This window comes from Mus musculus, chromosome 6 (genome assembly GCF_000001635.26).
Source record: "Mus musculus strain C57BL/6J chromosome 6, GRCm38.p6 C57BL/6J".
Lineage (NCBI taxonomy): Eukaryota > Metazoa > Chordata > Mammalia > Rodentia > Muridae > Mus > Mus musculus.
In genome coordinates this window covers 28,739,279-28,756,105 of record NC_000072.6, presented here as the reverse complement: position 1 = coordinate 28,756,105, position 16,827 = coordinate 28,739,279, and the positions used below count along the sequence as shown (strand labels likewise).

The 16,827-nt window shown below is 43.5% G+C and overlaps 1 protein-coding gene across 4 annotated transcripts in view; it reads right to left on the bottom strand.

Moving 5' to 3' along the window:
• Positions 1-16,827, bottom strand: part of Snd1 (staphylococcal nuclease and tudor domain containing 1) — a 454,826-nt gene that overhangs the window by 179,057 nt on the left and 258,942 nt on the right. For all 4 annotated transcript variants that reach the window (XM_006505142.3, NM_019776.2, XM_030255513.1 and 1 more), the window contains one exon: positions 10,780-10,921. In XM_006505142.3, coding sequence (XP_006505205.1) covers positions 10,780-10,921 — 142 coding nt within the window. The remainder of the gene's footprint in view (positions 1-10,779; positions 10,922-16,827) is intronic.

The window sequence follows — 16,827 nt, the reverse complement described above, 5'->3', positions numbered from 1 at the left end:
GAATGCATGTGCTCACAGGTGGTAAACACTGAATGTACCCAAAAGGGACTTTCCATAGAAGAGATGCAGAGGTATGGAGCAATTTTCTATTAATTTTATCTGGTCCATTACCTTTTTATTTTGTTCAGGCGTTGAGACAGGGTTGGGTCCAGGCTGGCCATTTTAAAACTTGCTATGTAGCCATGGATCATACCAATCTTAGATCTTTCTGCCTTCACTTACAGAGGGCTGGGGATTGAATTCAGAGTGTCCTGTTAGGTTAGCACTTATCACCCAAGCTGCTGCACACTGTCTACAAGGTCTTAGAGAACTTCATGTGTGTTTTGTTCACAGAAGATGAACTGATGCAAAGGCATGTGGCAGAGTCAGCAGAACTTGGACTGTGAAATGGACATGGAAGGACTCACTGGACTTTGGAGTCCCTTGGTGAACCTAAGTATCTGTCATGCTGGGTGTGAATTTCCTAGGGGAAACTCTGATTCAGCCCAGCCCAGGTAAGATGTGTATAAGACCAACTGATACAATTAGAAGACACACAGAAGCCTGTATCAGATATGTGAAGTGGAAGTTAGGGAAGTAATACGGCTCAAATGCTACTATGATGAAGAAACCAAAGGAGCCAAGTCTAGTCTAGACCTTCGTTTTACTAGGCCTATCCTCTCAATAACTGATAAATATGATGTGATAGTACTTACCGCAAGTTCAAACTCATAGCAGGAGGCATACCATCATGAAAGGAGGCTTAGAATTACATCTGTCCAGGCCATGTAATGTCTTTTATTACTTAGTGTATGACATATTATGTGCAGCAATAAGACAGATTTTATTGTATTTTTGAAAATTAGTGCTAAGGTCTAGGCTCAAAGCCCTGCACATAGCAGGCAATGTTCAGCCAGAGAGCACATGCCCAGCTGCAGGCATCAGGCTCTGAGTTAGTGAATTACAAGCTTGTACCTCACCAGCCTCGTAGGTGCTTATATCTTATTTACTCAGGAATTAGTTAGCAGAGGAGAGAGAGAGAGAGAGAGAGAGAGAGAGAGAGAGAGAGAGAGAGAGAGAGAGAGAGAGAGACTGAGCAAGCTTGCTTTAGAAAGAAATAAGGGAAATTACTTATATCAACTGCAGAATTTTGGTTGTCTACCCAGAATGCACCTTGATTTGCAATATGCATTTGAGACCCTTTTACACTATTTTAAAAGTGTATAGTGAGTGTGTGTGTGTGTGTGTGGGGGGGGTGTAAAAGAACTGGTCTTTTACCAAAAAAGGTCCCTGTAAGTCAGAACTTAAAGAAACAAAATCAGATATTGAATTATAGAAAAAGCACTACATGTGTGCTGATCAGCCAATGCAAGCTTTCTGCCCTTAATCAGCAAGCTCCAGGTTAGGAAGAGCTGGGAGAGGCTGGGAAGGCTCTGGTCCCAGTCCATGACTGTGCAGTTTTCATTTGGTTCTCGAGATCTTTATGATGAAGTTGCTATCTACCATGAGCAGGGGCTGGGCAAGAGGATTTAACTGCTGGCACCTCTCATCTTAAGGGGCTACTTCTGTGCTGGCAATTCACGATCTAGTATGCAGGGCAGTGAAGTCCAAATGCTAACCCTTCGAAGGCCTCCACCATCTTCTTTTCTTCCCCTGCAGTGCTGAGCAATAGCAGGTGTAAGTAACCACTGGCTTTTACAAGGGGGGATGGGAGCACAGATACAGGCAAGAACAAGTATCTGTTACCATGTCTTCCACCCACTGCTCTGGGAAGGAGAAAACTCTGCTCTCTTCAAATCAAAGCAGGCTGCTTACAAGGAATACCACATGAGTGAGAAAGATGGCCACTCTACGCAATATGCCTATTTTGATACGAAGGGTTGTTGTTGTTACCATTTCCCAATCAGTAGCACTCACGAGCATATCTAAACTTGGAAAAGAATAAAAAAAATTCCCTGTTAAACAATGAGAATCAAGAGTAAAAAGAAATAGCAGTTTGCTGAAAAACAGACTAAAATATATCAGGGCCTTAGAGTTATTTCTGCATTCCCTGCACATACAACATCATTCATGAAGAAGGCAATGGTACAAATATAGCATAAATGTCGTCTGCTCTAGCTTGTAATTTAAAATGCAAATGCTAATGAGTGAACTGGCGTATCAGTGGAGTTAATAACCGCATGCCTAGCACAGGGGCTGCATCCAAAACACACACCGAGAAGAGACAGACACCATGTTCCAATTTAAAAATAAAAACACCCAAATTAACCCTAGAAAAATCACTAGCAGATGTACAAGCTCAGGAAAAGGAGGCACACAAGGGCAGGGAAACAGGGACTTCTCTGCTAGTCTGCTGACTGGTAGACTTAGCCACCTTCATCCACAGTAAAGGTGTGCACAGGAGTCCCAGTGTTTATCCGGGAATTCTATGTAAAGCAACATTAGACTACACAGAAGGGAGGACTACACACAGGGAAGCCTGAGAGCGCCAATGTCAAGTTCTTCCACAGCCCATTTTAGAACCCTGTTAGCAGGGAGCCATAGAAGATGTACTTCTCATTTATTTTTTCATAGGCAAAGAGAAAAGAAACCCTGGTTAAACCTTTCCAAAACCTCTAAGTAATTGAAATAAATGGAAAAAAGCTTCAGTAGTGACTGCATTTGTCTCAGATGCTTCCCACATATGACAGGGACTTCTGTGCCTCATTTCTGCACATATGGGGCGATGCCTGGCACCTCTCCGTCAGAATAGGAATGTTCCTATGAGGCACAGCTCCCAGGGCTTCGGTGGCCTCATGCGTGGTGAGTCAAAGTCTGTGAGGCCTTGTAAAGGCCAACTGAGGGAATGCGCATGGTGGCCCACACCAGGCAACTTTCAAGTGTGTAGCTCCCATACAAACTGTACAATTTCATGCAAATCCAGACATCAGTTGGAGAGACCCCAGCAACTTTATGAACAAGCTGCAAGGGGAGCAATGACCTAGGGCAGAAGAGAAGGGCCAAGACCATTTATTTCATTGTTCAATAATGAACAGGTTAAATGATGTAAATTGAGAGGCAGTTCTCATAGCAACCAAGATACTTCTTACAAGTAGTGTGTACTGTTCATGCTGAGGCTACTCACTACAAGAAATGTCATAACATTTCTCTTAAAAAATAATTATTAACTGTTATATATATGCTTTGCTTGCATGTAGGTCTACATACATGTGTTTGCTTGGTGCCTGTGGAGACCAAAAGGGGGTGTCAGATCCCCTGGGACTGGTGTTACAGAGAGTTGTGAGCTGCCATGTGGGTGCTAGAACCAAATCTGCAAACAAGTGCACTTAGCTGCTGAGCCATCCGTCCATTCCTCCTTTTAATTTTAAATCATCAAATTATTTCCTCCTTTTAGTTTTAAATCATCAAATTATTTTTTATGTTTCCTGTCTTTCATCCAGGGTCTGCTTCTATAATCTTTCTGGCCAAGCAGACTCCCTCATAAAGCTAGGCTAGTGGAGAGTAGCCTAATCTAGGATGCCTTTTCACCAGTGCTAGTTGGTAAATAGAAAATGCCAGCAAGCTGATGTAATGGTGCTGAGAGAAAACTACAACAAACAACCCTCTACCAAAATGTATTCTGAAAATGCCATGGAATGCAATGGGCACAACCAGAGAGACTGTGCTATAACTGAACACATGCCAATGGACCTCTCAGATCCCTGGAAACTTCCTCTTCACCATTCCCTGCCCTAAGAAGATTCAGCAAGGAACCCTTGTTGAAGTAGAAAAGGAAGAGGAGGAGGAACTGTAAAGGAAAAAGCACACAGCCCTGCTTCTGGCTCCTTCTCAGGGCTCGTACTCTCTGTGAATGACAGGTTTTGTTTCTACCAAGGATCACCCTTATCTCACCTAAACCAAGACTCTGAACTAATAAGACCACAAAAAGCACTGGCAGCCTTCTGCGAAGTCGAAGAGTTCAGAAGGAATCTTCCCAGCGATCAGCCAAAGGCATTCCAAGTGGAGGATTATACAATGTTTCTTTGGCACACAGAACCCAAGTGAGACAGGATCAATTGAACAGTTTGACTTGGAGGCCACAGAAGTCTGACACACTCCACAGAGGGTTCCACAATGAAAAGCCCCTGGCTGACACAGGCTGACACAGAATTGCCATAGGGCCTTGCTGTTTCCTTCAACCCCTGGTCACCATCATCATACCAAGATAATTTGGCTTGTCTGAATGAAACAATTGTTGAGGAATCTGAAAATCAGAATCCTTAAGTGTTTCAGCTACAAGGTCTGTGGCTCCCTTAAACTATGCTGAACAAATTTTATTTTTACTGATGACTTTATTACTTTGCCTTGTTCAGAAAAATATTTGAAGTGGCTATTGAACTAATTGAAGCCCTCCCTCTTGTCTCCTGAAACACTATTTTATCCTTTGAGCCCTATGGTCCACTCCCAGATACGGGCATTTCCATTCTCACTGAAGATGACATACCATTAAAATACTATGGAACAGGGTACCCTGCCTTGGCCCAAACTAGCAGTCTGTCCCACTGGTCTCTGAATCTAGAACTTCTGGGTTTCAGAGCAGGACGGTTAGCTCTCTAAGAGTATCACAATGCTTATTTACTGTTTCAGAATCTCCAAGTGAGTCTCATCTGTTTGTAATTTAAGGTTGTGTTTCTCTTTCTCCTACCTCATGTTTTGTTTGCTATTATTACTGTTTTGAGACTGTACTCCAGGCTGGCCTGGAACTATGCCAATCTTCCTGCCTTAGCCGCTCATGTGTCGGGATGACTGATCTGAACAGCCCAGCTACCCTATCCTTAAAATATTTGTTCCCCTTTATGTCTATACATTCCTTCCTGCTAGAAGGCTCCAACTTTATCATGCATTTCTATCTTCCTTAAGATGGTGCCCAGAGGACAGAAAACATTATTAAATAACCATGCCAATGAATGTCTCATAAGTTATGAGGCAGTGCATTCTGGGGCTGGTTCATGATTGAGAAGGTAGACAATCAGCCTACAGTTAGAGGCTTTGCTCTTTCACCTGCCCGTGAGCAGGCAGAGACTTCACGCTGAGGCCACAGCACTGAAGCTCAATGGGAGGAAAGTCCTTTGAGAAGAAGTTTGTTGAGAAAGTCCCACAGAAGCAGACACAGCGATGAGGACTGCATCCTTTTCGTAAGGCAATTCTTCTGAGAACTGAGACAGGCAAAAATGTTCTGCCTAGATAGCCAATCTGCCAAAAGAAAAGCTCCACATCTTCTGCTACCTTCCCTGGAAGGTTTTTCATCCCTCAATTACTTGTTCTTTCCTCTGCTCTTTTGCTGTGCTTTGCATCTGGGTTTGCCATCCTGTATTACCCTCCCCCACACCCCTCCATCCCAGTGAAATACAACTGGTACAATGGCAGTGTTGGCAGGCAGGGACTTTAAGGGATGGATTATTTACTGGAGGAGTAGGAGTTAGGAAGTGACCCTGCTCTTCGGAATTTTTCTCTTTTAGTTATACACTTGCCCTTCAACTTTCTACCTTGAGTTGAAGCAGCAGGGGTTCCCACAGAAGCAAGCAGATGCTGGTACCACTCGGGATTTAGATGACACGGCTTCCAGAACTGAGAGCCAGAATCCACTTCTTCCCCATACGCATTACCAGTCTCAGCTTAGCTGGGTCATGGCCACAACACAAAAGGAACTAAGACAATTCTTACGATGTGCTGCTTTCATTTATGATAATTCTAATTTTATTATTACTTGGTTTTATATGGCTGTGTATATTACTAAATTAAAAGTTAATTTGAGAGCATAAACTATCTTGTTAATTTATGTACCTACCTTGTAATAAATTTGTGAGAACTCTGGGCCTTGTCACAAATGCTGCCCAAACCTGTTGTGGCAATAATTTCCTGTAAGTGACATTTTGGGATGCTCTTCATCATAAAAATAAATAAATAGCTACAGAATCTCCGGAAGGTCTCTTGTCAAACTGCCTATTTCAGGTGACGGGTCCCAACTGAAAACACACAGGCAGAGGAGACATCCAAACTGGGAAGTCCCAAGAGAAAGAATATCCCACTTTACAAATATCCATTAAGTTGCAATTCAATTAAAACATCTGAAAGGAATTCATAAGTATCAGCAGACCCTGTAATTGCTTAATTAAGGATAGAAGCCCAGCAAACACAACCACAGTAACAGTCTGATTCATTAGCACCTCTCTGATAGCAGAATGGGGTTTCTCACTTAAACATACATTGGCTTTAATTGTGTAATTTGGTTAGGCACTGGTAATCAATGGGGATCTACCATTCCTGGGGCCCGGAGATGAGAAGGATGCTCCTGTTTACCTTCCCTCCCTTGCTCTCATTACAAGTTTTTGGTCTATTGAAACAAGCAGTTGATATTCCAATTACGACAGGCTGGAAGAGACTTTGAAGTGAAGGAAGGAAATGAAATGAAACACCATTCAAAGGCATTCAAGATGGAAGGACAGACACATAGCCACACCTTTTGTGCATCGTGAACAAATCCACTACCAGTCATTAAAACGTAGACACCTAGAGCCTTATTGCCTAGCTTGTCAGATTGCATCACCAGGGGGTGGGGCAGGGAGCTATAATCAGAAAGACACAAAAAAGTAAAAGAGATGCCAAAGGGCAGGCAAAGGGAAGCCCCATTTTCTCGTCCTAGCTCATGTGTCTAAGTAAATGGTTAAGTGTAAGTCACCTGCTGTGGTCCACATGGAACCCCTGCCAAGTGGCTGCTGCCATCTAGACAGTTTGTCCCAAGAGTCAGTTCTATGTAAGGTGAGTGCTATCTAGCCCAGCCCCTCACCCTGCTCACCTTGGCTTGTAACTCACCAGACTGCACCAACTTTAAGGCATAGAAGTGCAAACAATTTGTATGTGTTTCAACCTAGGTTGGCAAAAGATCCCAAAGACCTGATTTAAGATTCCTTACGTTACTTTACCCTGAAGGTTCAAATTACTCTTCTCTTTTAGTTCTGGAGAAGGCATTTTGTTTACAGGACATTACCTTGATACCTGCTATGCTTAGTCAGTATGACAACTTCCTGAACTGTGCCCTCAGCATGGCCCTGATGCCCAAGGGGTATCATGTAATTTACAACAAAAAACCTTCACACAAAGGTCATGGTAATAGTAGGGCACACACTCCATGCTCATAAAAAATAAGAATCAAGAGGCACATGAGCTGCAAATATATGCTTCAGTCTTTCTTAGACAAGATACCAAAATAAAGCTGCACACACACGGTGAGTGACTGAGCTAACGTGAATTCAAAGACTAAGGTTTGCTGCTTTTGTTCTAATGGAAGGAAACGTGTGTGGCTTACTAAATGCTGCTGGAGGAAAACTGATGCCTTAAAAACAAACATAAGCTGCCTTGGGTTCTCAGGATCACCAACTGTGATTTGCCTCCAAGAGCAAAATAAGTGTGCACAGGAGGCACAGCAGCAGGCTTAGGGACCTTCAGCACTCTCAGCTCTGATCGGCTAAGGTCGTCTGCTCGCTGACCAAACCTAGGCCAGGTGCTGAAAGGACTAAAGGGCACGAGCTGTCAGGAGGCACTGACCTGTTAGCTGCAGCTGACTTTCCCAGCCCCACCTGCTATCCCATCTGACTAAACAATCACTTCACGTACAGGGGTGCAGGAACCGTGACAGAGAGACCAGCTGGCTCCGGCCAAATGCCACTCCCTATCAAGCTGTGGGGCCGTCTGCCCAAAAAAGGCCACATAAAAATGCAAAGTATCCACCCCACCTTCAAGTACAGAGAGCTCTCCAAAAGGCCAGGATTAATGAGAGCGGCAAGGAGGGATGGAGTTCAACAAATGTCTTGACTTTCCCCTTGCGAACTGCGATCGAGTTGTGATAGAGACCATTTTTGCAGTTAGTTTCATATGGTGTGGAGTGAGTTGTGCCATGAGAATAGACTGTCCCAACAGTCACAGCTCAGGTCTCCAGGCCTATGCTTATGCTCATTCACCTTGAGGTCACAAAGGTCTCTCTTAGCAGACTCACACCACCCATGTTCCAGCGAACTTTCATCCCCAGGTCAGCTTTGCCTTGTCCACTCACAATCTCCTTGAATTCTCGAATTTGCATCAGGGCCCCTCATCTCTTTAAACTGCATGTTCCCTAAGATTTTTCTCCATCCTCCCTATCTCTGCACAACCTCTTTGGAAGACAGGGTCTCATGTAGCTCAGGTTAGTCTAGATATATAGCCTCGAACTCTCGATCATCTAGCCTCCATTTCCTCAGTACTGTGATTATAGGCTTCTACCACCAGCCTTGGCTAGTCTATCTTTTTGATATGAAGATTTTGTTGAGTTTTAGCTAACAATCGAGGATTGTTTTAAGAAAAACAAATAGCTATACTAGATAGCTTTCTAACTCTAACATACAACCTCATGACTTGACAGCATGTGTCAATTTTAGAAGTACAGTAGATGCCGGCATCCTTTTGCCATGTTACCCAGTCAACTCTCATTCATATGTGCTATTTTCCATTCTCTGATAGACTTTGAGCTAAGCAGTCTTTATCTGGTAAGTCTGCTCCTTACCAGCAGCCATGGGTATTTTCTAGTCACCTGGAATCTGCCTTTGGTTGATAACTGATGAAAATATATCTACAAAGGTCACCTATGACTTTCTGACTGATTAAACAGTATAAGATCATGTCAGTGCTTTGCACACTTGATGTTTTAACTCTGACTGTGCTGGCTCCTCCGAGTTCTCCATCTCCTTAGCCTCCCAGAACCACTCTCAATGGTTCTGTTATTCACAGGGTAGCAGCTCCTGTCTGCATAGGAATTCGTAGCCTTATGCTGGAGTTCTTGGGTGTTCACTTCACATATGGGGTGGAATACACCACTCCTAAAGCTGTTCTGCAGGCACTGCACACATGCGGAGTACTCCATGATCTGAGCATCTGCCCAGGCTCTTCTGATGAGCCGCAACATTGCCATGGAAACTATAAATATTATACATCCAAGGCCAAACCAATTACCCATTTCTCTAACGAGCTTCTCTCACTGTTTTAGCTTTGACTATGGCCTTCATATCTACTCCTAGGCTCCAGTTTAGGATGCCTGACTTCCTCCCCTACACCCATCCTACACACAAGGGAAGTCTACCTCCCAAAGACTTGTGGTTATGCTTTGTAGCATGTATTTGCTGCTATGTAATCTATCTTTCAGACTGGAAGTTAACTTAGGCAATGTCTTGGAACTATGACACTTAGGAGAATGCTAAGTCTACAGAAGAAATGATTGACATACTCAAGCAGTATCATGGCTTCCTTCTAATTGAGGTGGAATGAGCAGCATCCTGCAGAACCTCCATGAGCTGGCTCTGTTGAAGGAGCTGAGTTTAGAAGACAGTGTCTTTGGTCCTCTATGGATCTGAAGCCAGGTTTCTGAGAAACAATCAGACCTTTTCTGTTTTCCATCCTGGACTAAACTCCACGCTGCCAAGATGCTGCTTTAGTTTTTTGTGTAGATAGAAGAATGAGCTGAATATATACCTCAAACCCCAGAACAAGAATCCACAGCCAAGAAACCTCTCACCTACAGAAAGCTTAAGAACAGGGCACAAATATCCACAGGAAGAGACTCGCACTGCCCTGTAGCCTTCCTCTACTACAACTGCCACCAACAGAAACACAAATTTGGCCCTCCAGCAAGGTGTGGATTTGATTCGAGCCTTCTTTCTCCAACTGTCTCTGAGGATGGAGTCCTTGCAGGAACCCTGCAGAGCTCCGTAGGGACCATCAAACCGGTGCCTTGTCAAGAGAGGACAGTCACTCAGCAGCAGTGAGCTCACGGCCAGGTGGTCAGGGAGTGGTTTACCGTACATAACTCAACCCTTCCAGTTGGGGCCTGGCTTTATTTCTCTTATCTAGACAAGAAGTTCTCAGTGCCTTCCAGGAAAAAGGGGCCAAGGGATTCTGGCTGTGGACGAATAGAAAGCAAAGCTCTTGCTCCCTTCAACCACAGCAAATTCTATTCAAGAATTCAACAGAAGTGCTGAGGCAACAGGACAGTAACAGAAACGGCACCGCCATCTGGGAGCACAAAAGCGTGTGTCCTTTGTGAGTGGATGAATGTGTATGAGCAGTAGGAGGATGAAGGGACAGCCTTCCTTCAAAGACCGCAGTTTCTGTAAGGGCTGACTGGAAATAAATATCTTTATTATTTGCCAGCAGCGAAGAAATGAAGCGGTTTATACTCTGAATACATAAATGTAAGTTGTTCAAAGAGCACAGTTCATACAGTCTTGCTGTCTAGGGAAACATTAAGCTACCTAGAAAGGCAGGCTACGAGAGGTGCATGTTCAGGCGACAAGGAAGGAGGAAGGCTTGCCCTAGCACGTCATTCTCAGTCAACATGGAACACTACTGATGGAGGAGCCAGTGAAAGTGGTGTCACTGCGAGACTTTCCTAAAGGACTGGGAACCTGATGACATTGGAAGAAAAGAAAAAAAGGGCCAAGAGGCACTGCCTGGGGAACACCACGGGCAGGGCAGCTCAGATCCTGAGGCTGCTTACTACTGACACGGCAGGGGCAGGTGACCTTAAATGGCTAATGCCAAGTACGGAGATCCTATTATTTGTTTTCTGGGCTTAGAATTCCCTCCATCTATGCAGGATGAGGTTCAGTGCTGTCTTTCAAACTATTTTCCAAAGTCATATGCTTGGCGGAATGAAGGAAAAACAGGAGGGCTTGAGGCTACAGGGAGAAGACCAGGGTCAACTTCCTATGAGGACATAAGTGACATGGAACTCACCGGCCAGCAGGAAGGTGATGAGGCAGGTCTCCTTAGGTAAATAGAGCTTGAGGCGAGAGCCACTGAAGACATACTCCACCACAGCCTCAGAACGGCCTGCCCGCTGAAGAAAGGGCAGGAACTGCTTTGCTTTCTGGGTGTCCTGATGGAGAAAAGGAGGAGACAATCACTGGAGAGCAGTGACCATGACAGGACACACGCTCCTTTGTCTTCGGAGCAGTGGGCACAGATAGGTGCTCATTTGTCTTCAGTTTGGGATAAAAAGTTCAGAGGAAGGAAACTATGCAAGTTAACCACCTAAGAATCGGTAATTTTTGAAGGCATGGCCCAGATGTGCTACTCATGTGACCTCGTTGACCAAATGCTTCCTCTGCACAGCAGCCTCACACTAAGTGTGTATGTAAGTTAGGTGAGTGCTTGCGAACTGAGCTTATTCCTGCTCTGGGGCAGGATGAAGAGTTCATTTTCTCTTCAGCTAACACTGAGGTCAGAAAACTAATACCATTTTCCCATGGCAGCTAACTTTAATTTTCTTTTTTTTTTTTTTTGAAAAAAAAAAAATGGTGTTCAGGCCATGTTACATAACACGTATAGTCCTTGCTCAGGAAGCCATGACACACTGCATAAGACTCCAAGCTCTGGCTTAACCTTGTGTAGAACCTGGCCTTTTCTGGACATCAATCCAATTATCCCTGTTTCATATGCATTTTGAGGATGGGGGTGTATGTGTGCCGGGGATGTTCTCCTATCCAGGGAAATCTGTAAGAGCAGGATATGTTCCATAAAGACAAAGACCATATCACACCAGCTCAAATACTTATGGAAATAAACACACACACACACACACACACACACACACCCATCTAGCACTTTCCAAACATCTTTAATGCATCGGCACAAGCCCATGCATTCTGCTCTCAAGAGTACCAAGTGTGAGCATTTAGAGTCTCAGAGCTCTTGACCACATAGTCGCTGAGGGCTTTCAAATCCTCTCAGTCTCTCAAGCTAATTAAACAGATGATAGAGTAAGCAAGCATCAAAATATCACATCACATATGCTGGGGGAATAGTTGCTGGATTTGAGAATTTCTGAGGTTTTCAGCCCAGCCAGCAGAAGTGCAAACTCCCTCTGAGGACAGCAAGTTCTTTGGACTTTCCTGACTTCTGCGACATAGGCAATCTGCACTCAGCCAGGCTCTTCCATTCTGATGCTTCTCCTAGGAACACAGCTATTGTATCTAAATTAATGTACATACAACAATGAAAATTTAACAAGCCATCAAGTATTACAGCATTTCCATAGAAGCCAAAGATGCTCCTCTTATTCAAATCTGTGAGGTAGCCTGTGATGAAAACAATATTTACAGGAATAAGATCCATCCTCCTTTCAAAGGGATTCTTAGAGAAAAGGAGAGACAGTCATCCATTCTCAGGCTTCCTAATGGCACATTGGTAGAGGGTAAGTTAACAATGAGCTGCAGTGGGCTGGAAACTCCCCCAGTGAACACTTAAGCGACACATATTCTACTATACACATACAGCAGGAAAATGCCTTTCTGGTAGTTGGCTGAAGTCCAGGACAGTCAAGCAAGACAAATGCTCCAAGTGAACAAAAGCACTACCTGACTCAAATCCTTTTGCCATACTAGTCTAAATCTGGGGCATTATTCATGAGCTGAGCCAGTAAGTCAACAACAATTACCAAATTGATTATTGCAAATCATGAGGCAGCCCAATATCACTGTGAAGGAATTCTAAATTTGCCAGAAATAGACTTTTGCTCACCCCTATCTTTTGTTTCTATATGGGAGAGAAAGAAAAATAAAGATGCTTATAGGAGACAGAAAGACAGACAGACAGACACACACACATGTCTTTAATGTTAATACTGACAAGGAAGCTGTGTCCTTATTCTCCCTCCGGCTAAAGAGCAGGAAAAACATTCCCTGCTTTATCAGGAACTTGCTTCCTCAGAACAATCAAGGAGATTCAGGAAACCTGACTGGTCTCAATGCAATGAAATCCACAGACGACCTTCACTTCACTTATGTCTCAGCTCACAATCTACCAGGCCGCCTCCAGAAATGAGCCGTGGGAAGATGACAGAGAAAGGCATGCCACTGACGATGGTAGAGATTAGAAGAGGAGGTCAGCAATGAAAGTTGAAGGCATGAAACTTCTACAGCTTACCATGTAAGATTGTAAACTAAGACATGGGGCACCCATGTTCTTGAGGCAAGGATTCAAAGGCTTAGGGGATGAAATAACATGGAACACCCACTAAGAGGAAGACTGGAGACTTCATCCACGCTGACAGCATTTTAACAATGAAGGGATCTTATGAAGTCAATTAAATTGTCTGTAATAGCCAAGAGATGTCAGCTCTTTCGCATCGCAGTCACAGCTACAGGACGGTGTCTGTCTTTCCTTGTTATGGCAAGCGTATCTTTGCTTAGCATGCTCCTTTCAACAGGAAAAGTCTTCAGACTGCTTATTTCTGTGGCTCAGATGAAAAGAATAACTTTCCTCAGGTGATGTACCTATAAATCACCCTAGATAATTTAGTGTAAAAATTATTTATCTTAGGAATTCAGAGTATATTACAAAAAAAATGGACTGAATGTGGCTAGGTAAGTTTCCTTTCAAGGAGCTTAGGCAAGCATGGAAAAGTATTTGAGCCTCACAGTGATGTTTAGGGTTAACCAGAGAAAGATAAAGAAAAGGTAAACAAGATAAAATTTGATTACAAGTAATAAGCAATAGCAGAGGCCAGTTTCTACTCTCTAGTGAAGGTCAAAACACAAACAGCTAACACAGGTGATCTTTAGGTTAACACAGTGTTGCCGGGGGTGGTGGTGCACGCCTTTAATCCCAGTACTCCGGAGCCAGAGGCAGGCGGATTTCTGAGTTCAAGGACAGCCTGGTCTACAAAGTGAGTTCCAGGATAGCAAGGGCTATATAGAGAAACCCTGTCTGGGAAAACCAAAAACAAACAAACAAACAAACAAACAAAAAAACAACAAAAAAACAAACCATCAAAAACAAACAAACAAACAAACCAAAAACCCAAACAAACAAACAAACAAACCAAAAACCCAAACAAACAAACCAAAAACCCAAACAAACAAACAACCCCTCCCCCCAAAAAAAACAAAAAACCAACCCACAGTGTTAAGGTTCAGAGATGCCACTAACATGACAGGTTCAGTTCCTTCCCAATAACACAGAAGCACAACACACTAAAATTCGGTAATAATCAATGATTTCTGTAGGAAAAAATGTAGCCCTGCGTTTGTTTGTTTGTTTTGGTTTTTTGTTTGTTTGTTTTTGTTTTTCTGTATAGTCCTGGCTGTCCTGAAACTCACTTTGTAGACCAGGCTGGCCTCGAACTCAGAAATCCACCTGCCTCTGCCTCCCAAGTGCTGGGATTAAAGGCGTGCACCACAACTGCCAGAGTTTGTTTTTTAAAGCAGACATTAAAGATCTCAGGATACTATTGAGATGCATTGCATCAAATGCTCATTTGAAGGCAACGTCATCTACTTGAGCTTAGATGGGTAGAGAGTCATCCTCAGGTATTCCATGAGATAGCTTACTCAGGAAAGAACTGGGATCTACTGCCATAGTTCCCTGGTCCTATACAGGCGCAAGAGAATCCAAAAAATCCAAGCAGATAGATTCGGCACGGTCCTCTGTTATCTACAACAATGCTCCTCCATTGGTGTGAGCAATACAGCAGCAGCTACAGTTGTGGGCAGAAGCTTTTCCTTCTGGTTGCACTCCTAGTGCTCACATTACTGGTGCGTCACAACAAACCATGCACAGGCATTTTTCTGTCCTCTTGGAAGAGCTAATTTGAGGTTGCATTAGCCACATTTAACCTGCTACTGCAGATGGCATCTCTTTAAGGAATGTTTCTGCCTCCTCAATACACCTTGAATTTGAGAAAGTAACGATGCAACAAATGCTCTAGGGGTGACTTCATTTCAAAGCAGTTAGTATCTATACCTCAGATTTAGAGCAACAGGATTTAGAATGACCCCCAAGAAAGATTCTCCTTAGAGAGAATCAAAGGATATAAACACATCTTAATTATTGATTCCCATTCTGTCCTGTTCTGGCTTAGGCCCAATCTTTCAAATATGGAAACATCACATCTTTCTTTAAAACACATTTTTTGTTTTCTCATTATTGGTGGTTATAAGCCGTCATGTGGTTGCTGGGATTTGAACTCATGACCTCCAGAAGAGCAGTCGGTTGCTCTTAACCAGTGAGCCACCTCACCAGCCCCTAAAACACATTTTAAAAAACATTTATTTACTATAGTTATGTGTCACATTCATGGGAGAACCAAAGGACATCTCTGTAGTTGGTTCTCAGTCCCCAGGACGAGGGAGTGGCAATGCATGCCTGTCATCCATTCTGGCACTGGGGAAGCTGAAGCAGGAGGGCAGAAGTTTGAGGTTATCCTCAGCTACTCAGTGAGTTGGAGAACAGTCCTGGAGAAATCAAACTGCCTTAAAAAAACATGTAACACTAAAGCAAACCAAACCCAACAAAGTACCTTCCTGTGAAAACAACTAGTTTTTCTCTTTTTTAAATGATTTTTACAATTAACAGGTTTGGAAAAGTTATAACGTTGGTTGGAAGTAAGAGGGGTGATGAAACAGAATCCTAGAGAACAGGCACAGGACAGGGGCTGCGACAGGGGCTGTGACAGAGGTTCTTGGACAGTCAGGGCACTGGTCATAGAGAATACAACTCACAGAAATGATAAGTTCATGAAGCTGTTCACATGCTCCTGACCTTAGCAAAAAGAAATCCTATCATCTTCCCTCTCAAAAGAGCACAGGGAAATGGGAAGAGGGTAAGCCTGTTAGCTACCAGGTAACACTCAGGATTATCATGTGCAAGCCTCAAATGGGAACTGTTAAGAAGGAAGCTCACCAATGAATTCCCATCACCACAATCACTCTTCCATTAACATCAAAGAATAACCTTGAGGTAGACAAATTACACACATAGGTGACCCTGTTAATACAGACATACTCTATCAGCACTGGGAAGGGAAGCTCAATGATGAAGAAACCGTCGGGCCCAAGGAGACTTCTTGGAAGCACCACAGATATTTTCCCTACATTAGAATGTCTGTTCCCCGGCATGAACTGGCTGTGTTGCTGGCCCCTTAGGGCCAACTAATCATAATGCATAATCAGTGAAACAAGGGGGCAGACACAGATAAGAATGGAGATCAGAACTAATAGCTAAGGACATTGAAGCAAACATGTTTTTGCACGTTAAAAACTATTGTGATTGTTCACTGCCGTAGTTAGCAATCTTCGTAGGGCTGTACAGAATAGGCGAATTACTTCTGCCATGGCATAGAAGACAAATCACAACCACACTCATCACTCCACACTCTTCCTCCATTCCACACAGTGGGTTAATTCTTGGAATGAGCTTCTGGTTTGTCTGTGAGGAGTCAACTGTACAGCATGCTATTCTCTGGAAGTAAACGGGACTCTGGTAGGGAGAACACCTGGGAACGAACTCAAGCTCTAGTGCTTCCAGAAAGCACGTACAATGCTGAAGCCAACTAGCCATCTCCCGGCTAGTTATTAATATTTCACAGTAAGAGTGTGTGAGGGGTCTGGTATGTGTACGCAAACTTTAGTTAGCTGCATATTTAACTAGAATAAAGGAAACATAGAAGAGAGTCACACAGAAAAACAATCAGAACAAAACAGCATTCTACCATGTTTTTATAAAGCTGCTGAATGTAGGCCATCAATAATCTCTCATTAAGTGACGTCTGGCTTACATCACCTCATGCTGTTGGCTTAGATGGCACATCACATCACTCAGGTGTCCCATAAGTCAGAGCAGAGAACTGGTTGTCTGGGCCTGGGTTCTACCTCTGTACATTAGTAGAGACACGGGCTGGATTCTTATTTGTGGTTCTCTCATAGTTAAAAAATTCTCTACCTTCATCTGAATACATCCCAATTAGCTAAACCAAACTTCCAAATGGAACCTGCAAGCTAAGGA